General features: G+C 46.0%; 2 protein-coding genes and 1 long non-coding RNA gene across 3 annotated transcripts in view; all 3 read left to right on the top strand.

Annotated features, from left to right (window-relative positions):
• LOC143436467 (uncharacterized) overlaps positions 1-17,621 on the top strand; it is a 44,922-nt gene that overhangs the window by 9,986 nt on the left and 17,315 nt on the right. The window contains 1 exon segment of the mRNA XM_076920854.1: positions 3-1,054. Coding sequence (XP_076776969.1) covers positions 3-1,054 — 1,052 coding nt within the window.
• LOC143435768 (uncharacterized) lies at positions 4,191-5,969 on the top strand. The gene is made up of 2 exons (XR_013106192.1): positions 4,191-5,378; positions 5,684-5,969. It is a non-coding gene; the product is annotated as an uncharacterized LOC143435768 (long non-coding RNA).
• On the top strand, positions 11,965-14,011 carry LOC143435765 (ankyrin repeat domain-containing protein 24-like). The gene is made up of 3 exons (XM_076919235.1): positions 11,965-12,140; positions 13,552-13,624; positions 13,818-14,011. Exons 1-3 carry the CDS (start codon positions 12,060-12,062, stop codon positions 14,009-14,011), a joined length of 348 nt encoding a protein of 115 aa, XP_076775350.1. The 5' UTR covers positions 11,965-12,059.

Genomic DNA, 17,621 nt, shown 5'->3' with positions numbered 1-17,621 from the left:
AATACATGAAAGAACTCATACAGGAGAGAAGCCCTTTGATTGCAGTGAATGTGGTAAAGCATTTGCACGTCACAGTAATCTTGATATACACAAAAGAACTCATACAGGAGAGAAACCCTATGGATGTAATCAGTGTGGGAAAGCCTTTTCAACTCGCAGTCATCTTCAAATACATGAAATACTTCATACTGGAGAGAAACCCTATGTATGTAATCAGTGTGGCAAAGCTTTTGCATATCGCAGTAATCTTGAAGCACATGAGAAAACACACACTGGAGAGAAACCCTATGAGTGTAGTCAATGTGGCAACGCCTATGCAAGTCGTAGTAGTCTTCGAAATCATGAAAAACATCATACTGGAGAGAAACTCTATGGATGTAATCAATGTGGCAAAGCCTTTGCACGGCGTAGTAGTCTTGAAATACATGAAAGAATTCACACCGGAGAGAAACCTTATGTGTGTAATCAATGCTGTAAAGCATTTGCGCGTCGCAGTAGTCTTCAAATACATGAAAGAGCTCACACTGGAGAGAAACCTTATGAATGTACTCAGTGTGGTAAAGCCTTTGCAAGTCGTACTAGTCTTCAAAATCATGAAAAACATCATACTGGAGAGAAACCATATGGATGTAACCAATGTGGTAAAGCCTTTGAATTAAAGTGTGATCTTCAAATACATGAAAGAATTCACACTGGAGAGAAACCGTATGGATGTAATCATTGTGGTAAAGCCTTTGCAAGTCGTCGTTATCTTCGAAATCATGAAAAACATCACACTCTTGAGAAACTCTATGATTGTAGTCAATGTGGTAAATCCTTTGCAATTTTCAGATATCTTCAAAAACACAAAAAAACTCATACTGGGGAGAAACCGTATAAATGTACTCAATGTGATAAAGCCTTTGCATATTGCAGTAATCTGTATAGACATGAAAGAAGTCATACCAGAGAGAAACTGTATGAATGTAATGAATGTGGTAAAGCCTTTGCATATTATACTAGTCTTCATAATCACACAAAATGTCATATTGGAGAGAAACCCTACAGTGATAATTAATGCAGTAAGTTTTGGCACATCAGTATAATCTTCATCAAAGAACTCATACTGGAGAGAAACCCTATCAATGTAATCAATGGGATAATGCCTCCATATCTTACAGTCTTCAAAGCCATGAAAGAATTCCTACTGGAGAGAAACACATGAGTCTAATAAATGCAGTAGACCCTTGTACACAGCACATTTATTTTTATTTTATGTCACTAAGCAATCTCACTGGTGCTCATGTACAATTAGTAGAACTGTTTCATCATTAAAATATGGTCTTGTTCTCAAATCATATAGAAATTGTCACCCAAGGATAGAGGAACACACAATGTTTGAATATAAAACTTATTTGCAAATGAAAGTGATATACTGCCATCTATTTTTACTGGTTATGTTTTTTCTGAAGAGTAAGTACTTCTCAACACTTTCTCAGAAGCATGAATGGCAGAGAATTTTCTCAGTGAGTAAAGGTAGTTGCTGTTAAATGTGATGACCTGAGATTGTTCTGGGAGACCCACGTTGCTCATGGAAGTTTGTCTTTTTGATTATTAAATACTTAGGCTTTGATGTGTGCACACCTATACAACAGCACTTACATAAATAGTTTTGAAACTTAATCAAGGACCAGTGAGTTCACTTACTACATAAAGGCACTTGCTGCATAACTTGACTCTCTGGGTTTGATCTCTCAGACTCAGAAAGGGAACAGACACCTGAAAGTTGTCTTCTGGTTAGCACATGCACATCGTAGCACGTGCACATCATAGCACGGTGTAGCTTTTTTTTTTTTAATTAATTTATTTTATGTACATGTGCACACTGTCCCTGTCTTCAGACACACCAGAAGAGGGCATCGGATCCCATTACAGATGGTTGTGAGCCACCATGTGGTTGCTGGGAATTGAACTCAGGACCTCTGGAAGAACAGTCAGTGCTCTTAACTGCTGAGCCATCTCTCCAGCCCGCAAAGGTGTATCTTACACCGGTAAAAATTATTAACGGTGAAATTATGACTAAGCAAAATGTTGAGAGCGTAAATGATTTACCAGTCTCAATCGATACATTGTATTCCAAGAAGTGTTCTTCAAAGAAGAGGATTCCTGTTTAAATCTTCCTTTATCCTTTCATTCTTTTTTTTTTTTTTTTGGTGTTTTGAGACAGGGTTTCTCTGTGTAGCCCTGGCTGTCCTGGAATTCACTCTGTAGACCAGGCTGGCCTCGAACTCAGAAATCCGCCTGCCTCTGCCTCCCAAGTGCTGGGATTAAAGGCATGCGCTTTCATTGTATCCTTTCATTCTTTATTCAACAATAGGTCATTTAAAAAACTGGGCAGGGTGTTGAGTCGCACGCCTGTAATCCCAGTTTGGGAGACAGGGAGATGTAGTTCTGTGTTTGAGACCAGCTTGGATCACATAGTGAGTTCAAGATGGCATAGCTATGTAGAGATATCCTGTCTCATAAAATCCAAAACAAACAAAATGTAATAACACCCCCACCAACCAAACAACTGTATCTCTCATTATGGATATTTTTCTAATATAATCTGGATGTAGTGTGGATGTTTTAATATTGGTATCTTTAAAAAACTGAAATATAGGACTTTTTTTAAGCCCAGGTATGAGGATGTGGGGCTGATGCACAGCAGGTGACTATAATTTGCCTTGTGCTCTAGGCAGATTATTTGTGCAATTGTGTGACATTTGTAATTCTGGGGACTTTTCAAAGGGCATATAAATGGTAAGGCCCTGACAGGTGGCGGGGGTTACGGGTTGGTGGTGGATGCTGTTGGTCATGATTTGTTACATAGTCATGCACAAACCAACAAGAAATTAGATATCCTGATGATGAAAAGCCAAAGTTGCCCAAGGAACTCGACACTCTTAATCAGCAGGATGCAGTCTATCGATGACATCACCTCCTAATCAGCAGGATGCAGTCTATCGATGACATCACCTCCTAATCAGCAGGATGCAGTCTATCGATGACATCACCTCCTAATCAGCAGGATGCAGTCTATCGATGACACCACCTCCTAATCAGCAGGATGCAGTCTATCGATGACACCACCTCCTATTCTCCTTTATAGTTTTTTCTCACGTACTTAGTATTAAAGGTTTGAAGATGACGGGTGGAAGAGGGTGAAAGGAAGAGGAACCCACCAAGAGCAAACACCTGCTACATCTAGACTCAATCTCTAGTCAACTAAGTCTGTTGTCCTCACTCTTATCAATAAAAGAACTGTGTTAAACATAACAATGAGAAGCAATTTGTAAAGCGATAGATAATCCTTCCAATTCTTCAGTGACCATGGACTAGGGACTTTTCAGCACTGGAAAGTGATAGAAGGCAGAGGCCTAATGGAGCCTCTTCATTTTCTCCATTATAATGACATATTTAGGGTCCAGAATGTTGTCTCAATAGTACTGATTCTGTTGGGTACCCAACTGTTTTCTGGCACTCACATCAGATGGTTCAGAACTACCTGTAATTCCAGGTGCAGAAGGTCTGATACACTCTTCTGGTTTCCTTGGACACCATGTATACAAATGAAAGACGCAGTCACATTCACCACCCCCCCCCCAACACACACAATGCACTACACATTGTAAAACGTATAGCAGGTATAGCAGATAGCAAGTGAGAATGCTCATCATTGTCTGCTGTCGTTCAATTCAAAGTTTAAACTATGCTTTATATGCTTCTGTTGGAAAGTATGTGTGTGACACTTGTGCTTGTTCTTGTCATTGTACACAGCTTTACTCATGAGAACTTTACTCAGGCAACATGTCTTAACCCTCAGAGTATAGATTGACTCGGGCTTTGTATAACATTGGCTATTGCATTAGACATTAGTCCAGCACTTATACTGGCTCTGTTCTCTCAGGAACCCCTACCTGTAGAACAGTGACAGAAGCTGAAAGGGAGTGTAAATCACCAGTGAGATGAGAGAGTGGGAACCCTCAGAGGATGTGAGTGAGAATGGCGGGAGAAACCAGGAAAGGCTTTGCCTTATGTTGGGTTACAGATAATGAATTCCTGAATAAATTAGAACTAGATAGTCAAACTTTAAAATTGGTAAAAGAAACAAATTTCCCTTTTCAAGCAAAATTGAAAGTAATCACAGTCTCACCAGCTGACAACCCCTCAGCTCCATTACTATAGTTTCTTTTAGACGCAGATCTTCCAGTGCCTGAAAATCACCCTGAAACGTGATTTCATCAGGTAAGGAACTTGATCATTAATCTAATGTAGAATTCCTACCATTTCCTGATATGGACTTAAGAGGGCTTCTTTTACAACCTAGGTAAGCTCCGGCACACAGCAAAGAGGAATTGTTTATCAATTTCGTTCTTGCAGCATGGACTACACTTTGTATTTCAAGTAACTTTCAGCAAAATAAAAATATTCAACACCTAACTATACACTAACCAGTCCTGTTTAAAACTCTAGGTTGGACAACACTGAACAGTGCTCTCAAATTAACGCAAAACGCAATGAAAGACCTACAGCTGTCGAATCGAGACTGAAAGGCATATGTACATCATGTGGACCCTAACTGCCTTTACATTTATTTTTCCCACTAAATTGTCTCCTACAGGGCTTATAATACCAGAAGACAAACCTTTGGAATGGATTTATTTTCAAAGTAAGGGTCAGAGTACAGGAACTGCTCTCCTTAGTCTTCATGCTTAATTAGCAAAGTGGATGACCTGGTGCCAACAATTCTATGGGTGTGATAGTTGATGCAGTATGTTACCCCTAACTAACAATGAGTTTTTAAGAGTGTTACACACTCTATGGATTTTCAAATTTTGTTTGGAGGTTACCACAGAAGGATAGGAAATCATTATCCAGCTGGCAAGATGTGGGATTCCATCATATAAACGGAATTTGTTATTACAAAAGCTGTCTAAACTCCCATTCCACAGGCAGATACTAAATTTATTGATGGCCAATCAAATGGTATAGGAGGGATTCATGTTCCAGATACTTTCTATTCATCAATATATTAGTACTTTGTTTTACTCAGCTCAACAATTGGACCTAGCTGATTTGATTCCTCTATTATGGCTAATTAATAAACCCTTATAAATCATTTCAGAGTCTGCTCATGTTGTAGGATTATTTTCAGCAATATGTAGGACTGTGAAAGGACAGCATGGTTTCTGGTCGAGCACCTGCTGGAAATTGCCAGAAACCCTGCAGGCTTCCCTGCAAGGGACGGCATGCATTTCGCCTCTCTCCCAGACTCTAGGCTCCTGACATGAGGCTGAAGACCTCCATAGAGTGGCGCCCTCCAGTCACATAGGACAACGCCTCCAGCCCCTCCACAGGTAGAGTGTGTGACTACAGGCCACAGAGCCTCAAGACAGTTCTCCATATTAATGAGATACCTAAAGGCCAGAAGGACATAGCCAATTGAACATTCCTTCCCAGACCCTTTCCCTTGCAAAAGGTATTTAACCTCAGGCCCACCCTGAAAATACCTGGGTATAGTTTCCATTTTCTGCCATGACAATAAGTATCTTAAGACCATGGATGGTTTCTCTTCTTTGGGACGGGCAGTGGGGAACAGTGAAGAAGGTTTTCAACTACCGAACCGCCGCCTAATCTGCTGATGACCTCTCTATGTTCTTAGCCACGGAGGCCCAGCAAACCAAGCAAGCAAGCAAGCCAAGCCAAGCCAGCTGGGACCCAGCCAAGCAGTCGCTGGGACTAAGACTCTCATCTCTGGGAGAAGCAGCTGGAGCTCATCCCTTCCCCCAAGAGATCTGGCTTTCCGTGGGACCTCAGACTATACTCTCTCATCCTGAGTGGAGTCTTGTGGCTTCTCACAGCCCGATGTTGCTTGGCACCAGCGTGGAGTGAACACAGTTGAGAGGCCCTAGCCACATGGTGAGACAGAGGCGGGACTCACACATCAACCCAATAGGACCCATGCACACAATACAACCCAACAGCAGTACACACTGCTTTGATTTCATCTTCCTGTTACGCTCCCATCACGATGGATCGACAACATCTGTTTAAAACCTGCCCACGTCCTTTGTTACTCATGTCCATGCACACTGTAAACGTCCCTTGTCACTCATGTCCATGCACGCTGTAAACGTCCCTTGTTACTCATGTCCATGCACTCTGTAAACGTCCCTTGTTACTCATGTCCATGCACACTGTAAACGTCCCTTGTTACTCATGTCCATGCACACTGTAAACGTCCCTTGTTACTCATGTCCATGCACACTGTAAACGTCCCTTGTTACTCATGTCCATGCACTCTGTAAACGTCCCTTGTCACTCATGTCCATGCACACTGTAAACGTCCCTTGTCACTCATGTCCATGCACTCTGTAAACGTCCCTTGTCACTCATGTCCATGCACACTGTAAACGTCCCTTGTTACTCATGTCCATGCACTCTGTAAACGTCCCTTGTTACTCATGTCCATGCACACTGTAAACGTCCCTTGTTACTCATGTCCATGCACACTGTAAACGTCCCTTGTTACTCATGTCCATGCACACTGTAAACGTCCCTTGTCACTCATGTCCATGCACTCTGTAAACGTCCCTTGTCACTCATGTCCATGCACACTGTAAACGTCCCTTGTCACTCATGTCCATGCACACTGTAAACATCCCTTGTTACTCATGTCCATGCACTCTGTAAACGTCCCTTGTTACTCATGTCCATGCACTCTGTAAACGTCCCTTGTCACTCATGTCCATGCACACTGTAAACGTCCCTTGTCACTCATGTCCATGCACTCTGTAAACGTCCCTTGTCACTCATGTCCATGCACACTGTAAACGTCCCTTGTCACTCATGTCCAGGCACTCTGTAAACGTCCCTTGTCACTCATGTCCATGCACTCTGTAAACGTCCCTTGTCACTCATGTCCATGCACTCTGTAAACGTCCCTTGTCACTCATGTCCATGCACTCTGTAAACGTCCCTTGTCACTCATGTCCATGCACACTGTAAACGTCCCTTGTCACTCATGTCCATAGCACACTGTAAACGTCCCTTGTTACTCATGTCCATGCACACTGTAAACGTCCCTTGTCACTCATGTCCATGCACTCTGTAAACGTCCCTTGTCACTCATGTCCATGCACACTGTAAACGTCCCTTGTCACTCATGTCCATGCACACTGTAAACGTCCCTTGTCACTCATGTCCATGCACACTGTAAACGTCCCTTGTCACTCATGTCCATGCACACTGTAAACGTCCCTTGTCACTCATGTCCATGCACACTGTAAACGTCCCTTGTCACTCATGTCCATGCACACTGTAAACGTCCCTTGTCACTCATGTCCATGCACACTGTAAACGTCCCTTGTCACTCATGTCCATGCACACTGTAAACGTCCCTTGTCACTCATGTCCATGCACACTGTAAACGTCCCTTGTCACTCATGTCCATGCACACTGTAAACGTCCCTTGTCACTCATGTCCATGCACACTGTAAACGTCCCTTGTCACTCATGTCCATGCACACTGTAAACGTCCCTTGTCACTCATGTCCATGCACACTGTAAACGTCCCTTGTCACTCATGTCCATGCACACTGTAAACGTCCCTTGTCACTCATGTCCATGCACACTGTAAACGTCCCTTGTCACTCATGTCCATGTACACTGTAAACGTCCCTTGTCACTCATGTCCATGCACACTGTAAACGTCCCTTGTCACTCATGTCCATGCACACTGTAAACGTCCCTTGTCACTCATGTCCATGCACTCTGTAAACGTCCCTTGTCACTCATGTCCATGCACACTGTAAACGTCCCTTGTCACTCATGTCCATGCACACTGTAAACGTCCCTTGTCACTCATGTCCATGCACACTGTAAACGTTCCTTGTCACTCATGTCCATGCACTCTGTAAACGTCCCTTGTCACTCATGTCCATGCACACTGTAAACGTCCCTTGTCACTCATGTCCATGTACACTGTAAACGTCCCTTGTTACTCATGTCCATGCACTCTGTAAACGTCCCTTGTTACTCATGTCCATGCACTCTGTAAACGTCCCTTGTCACTCATGTCCATGCACACTGTAAACGTCCCTTGTCACTCATGTCCATGCACACTGTAAACGTCCCTTGTCACTCATGTCCCATGCACTCTGTAAACGTCCCTTGTTATTCATGTCCATGCACACTGTAAACGTCCCTTGTCACTCATGTCCATGCACACTGTAAACGTCCCTTGTCACTCATGTCCATGCACACTGTAAACGTCCCTTGTTACTCATGTTCATGCACACTGTAAACGTCCCTTGTCACTCATGTCCATGCACACTGTAAACGTCCCTTGTCACTCATGTTCATGCACACTGTAAACGTCCCTTGTCACTCATGTCCATGCACACTGTAAACGTCCCTTGTCACTCATGTCCATGCACACTGTAAACGTCCCTTGTCACTCATGTCCATGCACACTGTAAACGTCCCTTGTCACTCATGTCCATGCACACTGTAAACGTCCCTTGTTACTCATGTCCATGCACACTGTAAACGTCCCTTGTTAATCATGTTCATGCACACTGTAAACGTCCCTTGTCACTCATGTCCATGCACACTGTAAACGTCCCTTGTCACTCATGTCCATGCACACTGTAAACGTCCCTTGTCACTCATGTCCATGCACACTGTAAACGTCCCTTGTCACTCATGTCCATGCACTCTGTAAACGTCCCTTGTCACTCATGTCCATGCACCGGGAAACGTCCCTTGTCACTCATGTCCATGCACTCTGTAAACGTCCCTTGTCACTCATGTCCATGCACACTGTAAATGTCCCTTGTCACTCATGTCCATGCACACTGTAAACGTCCCTTGTCACTCATGTCCATGCACTCTGTAAACGTCCCTTGTCACTCATGTCCATGCACTCTGTAAACGTCCCTTGTCACTCATGTCCATGCACACTGTAAACGTCCCTTGTTACTCATGTTCATGCACACTGTAAACGTCCCTTGTCACTCATGTCCATGCACACTGTAAACGTCCCTTGTTACTCATGTTCATGCACACTGTAAATGTCCCTTGTCACTCATGTCCATGCACACTGTAAACGTCCCTTGTCACTCATGTCCATGCACACTGTAAACGTCCCTTGTTACTCATGTCCATGCACACTGTAAACGTCCCTTGTTAATCATGTTCATGCACACTGTAAACGTCCCTTGTCACTCATGTTCATGCACACTGTAAACGTCCCTTGTCACTCATGTCCATGCACACTGTAAACGTCCCTTGTCACTCATGTTCATGCACACTGTAAACGTCCCTTGTCACTCATGTCCATGCACTCTGTAAACATCCCTTGTCACTCATGTTCATGCACACTGTAAACGTCCCTTGTCACTCATGTCCATGCACACTGTAAACGTCCCTTGTCACTCATGTCCATGCACACTGTAAACGTCCCTTGTCACTCATGTCCATGCACTCTGTAAACGTCCCTTGTCACTCATGTCCATGCACACTGTAACCTCCCTGATTTTAATGCTGATGCTTTAACCTCACTGTTTTTGTTCTCTCCAACAGGAATGTCGATACCTACACACTAATGCTCATAGACTTCATGTGTCACATCCCCTTTAAAGAAACATGACAGTCATGCAGGAATAGCCAATTTGTGTTTCCTTACACTGTCACAGTCATGTGTTGGCATTAGTCACAGAGGTAAAAGTACTAATGAATTATGGCAGCTGGATGTCATTCTCTTTGCTCTTGTGCCACAAATGCCATCTGTGTACATTTTCCTTGATACTTTTTTTTTTTTTTTTTTTAATATTTCTGGGTGGTTTCTCAGTCCTCAGAGAATGGTTCTGCTGTATGTTCTCTTATACAAACTTTGGGTCTCACGGGCTTGCCTACTTCTATCAAAACTGACAATGAACCAGCCTCTACTAGTAAACAGTTTAAGAAGCTCTTTAAGGAGTGGGATACCAGTGCCATTACAGACATTCCTTATCTTCACAGCCAGAGTTCACACTTTTTGAAAGGCTGGAGTCTTTCCACTTCATCTATTTGTTCATGTGTCTTTATGCAGGACATCACACTGTAGACTAAACTGGCCTGAATTCACAATATACCTCTGACTGTGCTGGAACTCATGGAATCCTCCTGCCTCAGCATTCTAAGTGTTGAGACTGCATGAGTAAGCCATGGTGCTCTGTTTCCATTTCCCTAAAAGCAACAGGACTAATAGCCTGAGGGAGGACCTCTTTTAGGTGTTATAATTTATGTACTTCCAAAGCAGACCCCAAAATGTCAGTGACAAATTTGTTATGAACCCCTACTTGTCCAAGTGTGGAATAACAACAGTGTGTGGACCAGGGAGGTGTGCAGAGAGGCAGCGAGTCTAATGTCTGGGAGCAGCCAGGGCTGTGCTTAGGCTCATCTGTAGACTGCTTGCCTAGGATGCTGAGAACCCTGGTTTCCATTGTTAATACAGCAGAAGCCAGGCATGGTGTTCTGCTCCTGTCATCCAGCACTCAGGAGGCATCAGGGGAGGCCCAGCAGTTGAGGTCATCCTTGACCACTTTCCTGAGTCTGAGGCCACCCTGGGTTACACCAGACCCTGCCTCAGAACAAAGTAACAAGAAAATCCAGTTGGAAGAGAAAGACTGGAAGTCTTTCCCCATCTGGACTCTTTGCAACAAACCACACATTTAATAAAAGCGCAGGATAAAGGGGACTCTGGACTTTATGGAAGTAACGTACAAAAGTTCACAGCCTTCAGGAATGGCTCACAGGGTGTACTGGACCTGCAGGCAGGAAGTTGAACAGCCTCTGGGGGAAGTGAGGACGATTATAGGAAAGGCAGAAAGAAGAGATGAGAGATAGATCGATAGGACTGCCAGTAAATGCTGAAGCATCAGGTTTGATTGGTATAGCCTTTTAATACTCCACACTGGATAGATGCCTAGCTCCCCATCTTGCTTAGGTGGGTGCTTAGCAGCCAGCAGCCCTGAAAACAATGCTGTGATGGGGTAGCCTCCACAGTGTTCTGGAATCTCTGTTGGGGAAATCTGGGTGGGGTAGTCCAGGCAATCTGAGAGGGCATAGGAGGACAGCACAGACAGGCAGCTGGCCAAAGCTGGGCCAGGCCTGCAGCCACCTTGAAGGCACTGAGAAGGGGAGGGAGGCCAGTGAGCAGTGGGGGACGGGGCTTCAGTGAGAAACAAAATCACAAGCTAGCAGAAACAAAAGCTTCCAAACATAGGATATCTGGTCCCAAACAGAGGCCTCCCTGTTCCTTCCACCAAGATTAATAAAACATTCAGCCCCTCGCCTTGAGCCTCAAGTGTATCCTTGTGTCAGCAGACCAGGAAATCTGTCAGCAGACCCTGACCCGCCTGACTCTACCTGGCAGGCAGACTTTTACAGAAGTGGGCAAAATGACTCCTGACAGGAAAACAGGGAAAAGCATATTTACTGTGCAAAGCATGAGGCCGAGTGTTCAACAATATATCCTTTGTATGGATCTGACCCACATGTCCTCTCTCCCCTGTTCCCAGAACTCAAGAATGAGGAGCCCCCAAGAAGAGGAAGGCCCTCCAGTCAGGCCAGCATACCTCTTCCCATAAGAAGTAGCGGTAGTTTAGGCTGGACTGGGCCTCTGCCTCACACTCAGGTTGGACTAGCCCTAGAAGCCTCACCTAACGTGAAGTTCACTGTCGGGGAAGTGACAGGATGATCCAGGAGATTTGTGTGCCTGAGCAAGACAGGGGCCACCTCCTGCAGAAGATCAGGGGCCTGGAACAACACAAGGAACCCAGGAGGAAGGAGGTTAAGAGGCTGCAGGCCCTGCAGTCTGGGAGTGGAGGAGCAGTTCCCTGGGATACTGTTAAGAATTCCGTTAAACTTAAAATTAACTGTCCCAGGACACATCCTGGGAGGAGCACATTCCTTAGTCCAAGGACACCTACTGGACCCTGCTGCATTAACATTCAGAGGAAGAAGTGTCTCTGTAGGTGCAGAAGCTGCAACAGATGCTGGTGGAGAAGCAGGAGGAAAAGGAGAGTCTGGGCCGGGAGGTGGAGAGCCTGCAGAGCCGCCTGTCCCTGCTGGAGGTGGCGGGGCTTGGCAGTGCAGAGCCACAGAAGGAGGGTGCAGAGGGGTTAGGATACTGTACCCCTGGCTTGGTCTCTTTGGCTGGGGCAGACACCTAGCTGGTCTGCTCCCGAGAAAACACCTAGAGGAACCACTGCACTCAGAGCAGCAGGATTTCAGGATCCCAGAGGCAGCCTGAGTCCCAAGAATTCTTCCACCTAGGAGCTCAGGATCATAAGATCACAGAGACAGCTGGACTCTGAGGAGTTCTGACACAAGCAAGATAACTGGAGAGACAGGCTCCAGTCAGAGACAGTGAGTACAGGTAGCACTAGAAATAACCGGATGGCAAAAGGCAAGTGCAAGAACATAAGCAACAGAAACCAAGGTTACCTGGCATCATCAGAACCCAGTTCTCCCACCATAGCAAGTCCTGGACACCCCATCACACTGGAAAAGCAGGATTCAGAATTAAAATCACTTCTTATGATGACAGAGGACTTTAAGGACATAAATAACTCCCTTAAATAAATACAGGAGAACACAGTGCTGGGATGGACAAGGGGTCAGTCAGTGCTTAGGGCTGGGCCAGAGAAATGGAAGGAACAAGGAGAAGGGTCGATTAAGCCAGGGTATGTCAGCAGGGCTTGATGAATGTGGTAGCATATGGGCAACTCTGACATGTCAGAACTTCACCTATGCACCGCGGTATGGAGTGTGGAGTATAAAAAGGCTATATATATCCACCACACATGACTTCCATAAAATCACACACTTGCCAAGACTTCTGCAAACACACACATGCAAAGATGGCAGCCTCTCTGACACACACATCACACACGCCCCAAACATATAAATATAGCAGTCACACACAGGCCACAGCCCTCACACAAACACCCACACACTGTTCAACCTGTGCAATTAGAGTTAGCGATATAGACCAGTCAAGAAGGAGGTTGCTGCCACCCCTACTGACCTGAGTTCACTCCCCATGTGATGGGAGGAGAGAACCAATTCTCGAGTTGTCTTCTGACTGCCACCTTGTACTGTGGCATGTGTGCACTCCTGCAGACACACAAAATAAACGTGATAAAATATCCGTACAAGCACGTAATCACACAGACACACAGAGGTGAGCATGTACTTGGGGATGTGCTGGGATTCAAACCCAGACCCTTGACTCTATGGCCAGAGTGTGGCTCAGTGGTGAGTACTTGCCTAGCGTGTGCTAGCCTGCGCCCTTGTCCAAACCTGCATCTCATTAGAAGGGGAAGGGCCATTTGGGTGCTCAGCGAACACAGACACAGCCAGTTGGGAGTTGCCTCCGCCCCGGCGTTGTGTGGGTATATGGACATTGTCCGTTTGGGGGATCTAAAGTCTCTTGTCAGTAAGGGGCAGGATCTGAAGGTCTACTTTGTGCTGGACTCCTAGAATGAGAGAGAAAACACAAGCTATGATGTGGCCACCCTGCAGGATGAGGAGGGTGAGCTGCCTGACTTCCCAGGTGAGATCTGCCCCCTCTATCCCACCCTCCCTGCTGCCTACCCGGGATCCTGAGGGGTGGATGGCCACGTGGATACAGAGCCATGACCATAGCTTCCCGTGGCAGAGGCGTGTGATCCCCACTGAGCAGCTCCCGACTGTCCCTCATGGTGTGTGTCCCCAGCCTGACCCAGTGCTGTTCTCAACCCTGCCAGGAGCTGATGCACTGCTGTCAAAGAACCAGAGTCCACCAGCAGAGGCCATGCTTGCTTCCCTACAGGAGCAGGTGGCTCAGCTCACCAGGCAGAACCAGGAGCTGCTGGAAAAGGTCCAGGTGGGAAAACTGAGGCAGTGGACATCTCTGCAGACCGCGGGGTGGGCAGGGAACATGAGGAGTGTGAGGGCCTAGCATCTGTGCCTATCAGGAACCATCTAGGAGAGACAAATACTAACGTGTGATGTTCTGGAGATGGTCATCATTTTGCAAAGTTTCAATGTGTCAAACTTGGATTTGCAAGGTCTTCAGAGGCTTCATCTTTTGAGTCAGTGGACTGTGCCAGGAAACTTTGTAAGAATGAGTTGGTTCAGAGACCCCAGATTCTATCTGGGGACCATAAGCATTTCCCTGGTCCCTATCAGATTCTTGGCCCTGAACATGTAACCACACTTCCTACATAGGGCTGTGACTGTGACCAATGGTCTTGTTGCCCAGAACTGAACTGTCCATGCTAATGAGGTATCTAGAGGGGCTCTGGGAGTTCAGCCAATGAGCTTCCCTTCCTGGGCATTCCTTCCTGCAAAAGGTATTTAATCTCTGGTCCACTCTGAAAAGGGGGTATGTATCCATTTTCCACAATGCACAATCAATAAACAGTTTGAAACCAAGCACTGTCTCTCTCATCAAGAGCTGCTGTGGGGGACTGGAGAGATGGCTCAGTGGCTAAGAGCACTGACTGCTCTTCCAGAGGTCCTGAGTTCAATTCTCAGCAACCACGTGGTGGCTCACAACCACCTGTAACGGGGATCTGATGCTCTCTTCTGGAGTGTCAGAAGACAGCGACGGTTTACTCACACACATTAAATAAATAAATAAATCTTAAAAAGAAGAACTGCTGTGGGAAGTATGGACGAAGCCTTTGTCTACAGAGCCACACTGTCTAAGTATTGCAGAAGGCCCTTCTGCATACGTAGACATGCCTGCTATGGAGCTAAGTGAGAATTCCTCTTTCCCTGGATACCCTGGAGTCAGGGAACCCCAGCTTCAGCCTCTGCCCTGTCGTTTCTTGTTCAGCCTCAGGCTAAGGTTCCCTCCCAAGGCTGCATTCTCCCACTCCCGAATGGTGTTTTGGTGCTTCCCTTAAGCCCAGCATCTGCTGTCAGTGGAGTGGGGTGAGTGCAGTCTAGCACTTCCTGTCTGGTCTCCTGATGGGGTTCCTACATACCAGCATCGAGGGGGAACACAGGACCACACCATCTCAGGATCAGGATTGATTTTTGTCATTATGTCTTTCCTGTCATTATTAGTATAATGATTGTTATAATAGGTGGCACAGTCCTCGACAAATCATACCTCTCACATGGGAGGTTTTATTTGCAGAGGCAGCCTTTGGGATAGGGTGGGGATGAAGAAGAAGGAGCTGCAGGCTGGAGGTGGGAGGGGGGAAAGTCTTTTATCTGGGCCATGACATGTGATGCACGTGCAAAGGGCTGTGCAGTGTTTCGTTACTGAGTCGGGGAGCTGGCTGTAAAGATGCTTCTAGCTGATGCACCTGATGCTAACATTCCTCTTTTTTTCTTATCACAAAGAGAGTGGAAAAAGTGGTGGTGGTGGTGAGGTAGGAATAGGGGCGTCAGACCTCTTAAACTGCTTCCTGCTGTCTAGGGGCATAACTGACCCTCACCACAGGGCTCATTTGATGGTCATTTGCATCAGGCTCCTTTGTGGATTGTAGTTGGTAATCCTGTAAAAGGAACTGATTAATTGTTTGGTTAGAAAGATTTTGAATTTGTCATTGGAAGAATGTATAGACAAGGTTAACGAGAGAGGGAGCAAATAGTAAAGCCAGAAAAATGAGATGAGGGGTTAGGAAGGGCAGCGTCCACTGTAGGCCGCCAACCTTATGTGGCTGAATAAAACGGCACCACAGAGCTAACACTGCTGACTAAAACAACGCTGCGCTGCTTCAACTCTGCGGGCCAAGGGTGCACATTTGCACGCACCAGCGGCTCTGAGGCGGCAATCCAAGATGGCGCCTGCCTAGGCTCTGGTAGGAACTACCAGAGGCCTGAGCATGCGCAGTTCAATTTGGCTCCAGCCCCTCCCGAACGGGGCATGCAAATGAGGTACCACTAGGGTACCACAAACTTGACCAATCACCCCCTCCTGGGCGGGGCATGCTAATGAGTATGCTAATGAGGCATTACAAATTGACCAATCGGACACCTCCATGCGCTTTGCCACGCCCAGGGCTGTGGGTATATAAGCAGCCCGTTCTGGGCATTCGAGTCAGTCTCTCCCAAGAAATCTAAAAGCGCTTCCACAATAAAGGTTGTTGAGAAGGATCTGGTTTGTCGCGTCTTCCTTGCTGGACAAGCGGGGCACGACAGTCCACTTCCATTTAGGGTTTTTGACAACCCAGGAATTAGAGGCCTCATGCTATTCCCTGTGTTTTTGGATGTCTGATTATAGCCCCTGGATTTTGTTCCTCACTATTCTGGACTGGTTGATATAAAAGCAGCATTCTTCTTAGAGGAAAAGGCGAAGACCACTTTCTCTCCCTGTAAGACCTTTTAGTCCCCACTGGTTCTGCAGCACCACTGCTGTCAGGGAATCAATATGTCACATGGTTTGGGTCAAGAGGTGTCTTGAAGATCGTTGTCAAACTGGGAAAGAACTGGAATTTCATGGGTCTTGCTTGACTATAGAAGAAGAGGGTTTTGTGCTGTTGATACAGGAAATGATGGTCTGTGATACTAACATACATATTGGCAAGACAAATATAGGCAGCTCCCATGTCTGTCTGGCCATTTTTTACAACATCTTTTCTCTGGTCAAAGAGGAAGCAAACAGAGAATTCACGGTTTTAGATGTAATGGTGGATATAGGGATGGCAGCAATTTGGATCAGCTCCTGGCTTCCAGCTATGGAGCAGTTTCTTGACCTTAATTGGAAAGACTGTTTGTTATCATTGGGGGTTTCTTGAATCTCAAGTTTCCAGACAGAAGGGCTACCCTGGATGGAAATGAGCAGAGGGAGATGAGAGGCCCACGTCTAATCCAGTAGGGTCAAGCACAGCTGCCGGAGTGGAGTCTCATTTTTCTGGGATTGAGGACAAGATGGTGGGAGGTCCTGATGTCCTCTGGAGTTTAAGAGAGCAGGGTCTCCTTGGGGTCGATGTGTAGAAAGAAGAGTCATTTTGAGGTGGAGGGGTGAACAGTTTGAGGTGAGACAGGTGGATCCAATGAGAGAGTCCCCTGAGTTTAGCAACTGTGGGGGTCACGAGAATTAACTTGAAGGGGTCTTGCCATTTAGGGGAGAGAGAGAGAGAGAGAAAGAGAGAGAGAGAGAGAGAGAGAGAGAGAGAGAGAGAGAGAGAGAGAGAGAAGGGTTAATGATCTGAATGGGGAGAGAAGAAGAGAAGAAGAATCTGGTCTCCAATGTTGACAGAGGGTAGGGGACAGTATATGGCCTTGGTAGATAGTGGTCAGCAAAGTTCCACAAGAGAGAACAGAGGTGGCAAAGTAATGGGGTGAGTAGATGGTCTGGGAGGGGAGAGCATTTAGGTGAGAGACCAGGAGTTAGAACTCACAGAAGAATTCAAAGGGTAAGATGAGGAGAGGCTGCTTAGGGAGAGCTTGTAGCCTGAAAAGAGCCAGGGGTAGGAGTTTTACCGAATTGAGGTGGAGTTCCTGTGACTGCTTGACAAGAGTGGTTTTTAGGGAGTGGCTAGTTCTTTCTACCTTTCCTGAAGACTGGGGGGTGATAAGGAACATAAAAGTGTCAGGGCTTTAGATACAGT

Source organism: Arvicanthis niloticus, chromosome 22, assembly GCF_011762505.2.
Source record: "Arvicanthis niloticus isolate mArvNil1 chromosome 22, mArvNil1.pat.X, whole genome shotgun sequence".
NCBI classification, from domain to species: Eukaryota; Metazoa; Chordata; class Mammalia; order Rodentia; family Muridae; genus Arvicanthis; species Arvicanthis niloticus.
This window is presented reverse-complemented; position numbering and strand designations above follow the sequence as displayed.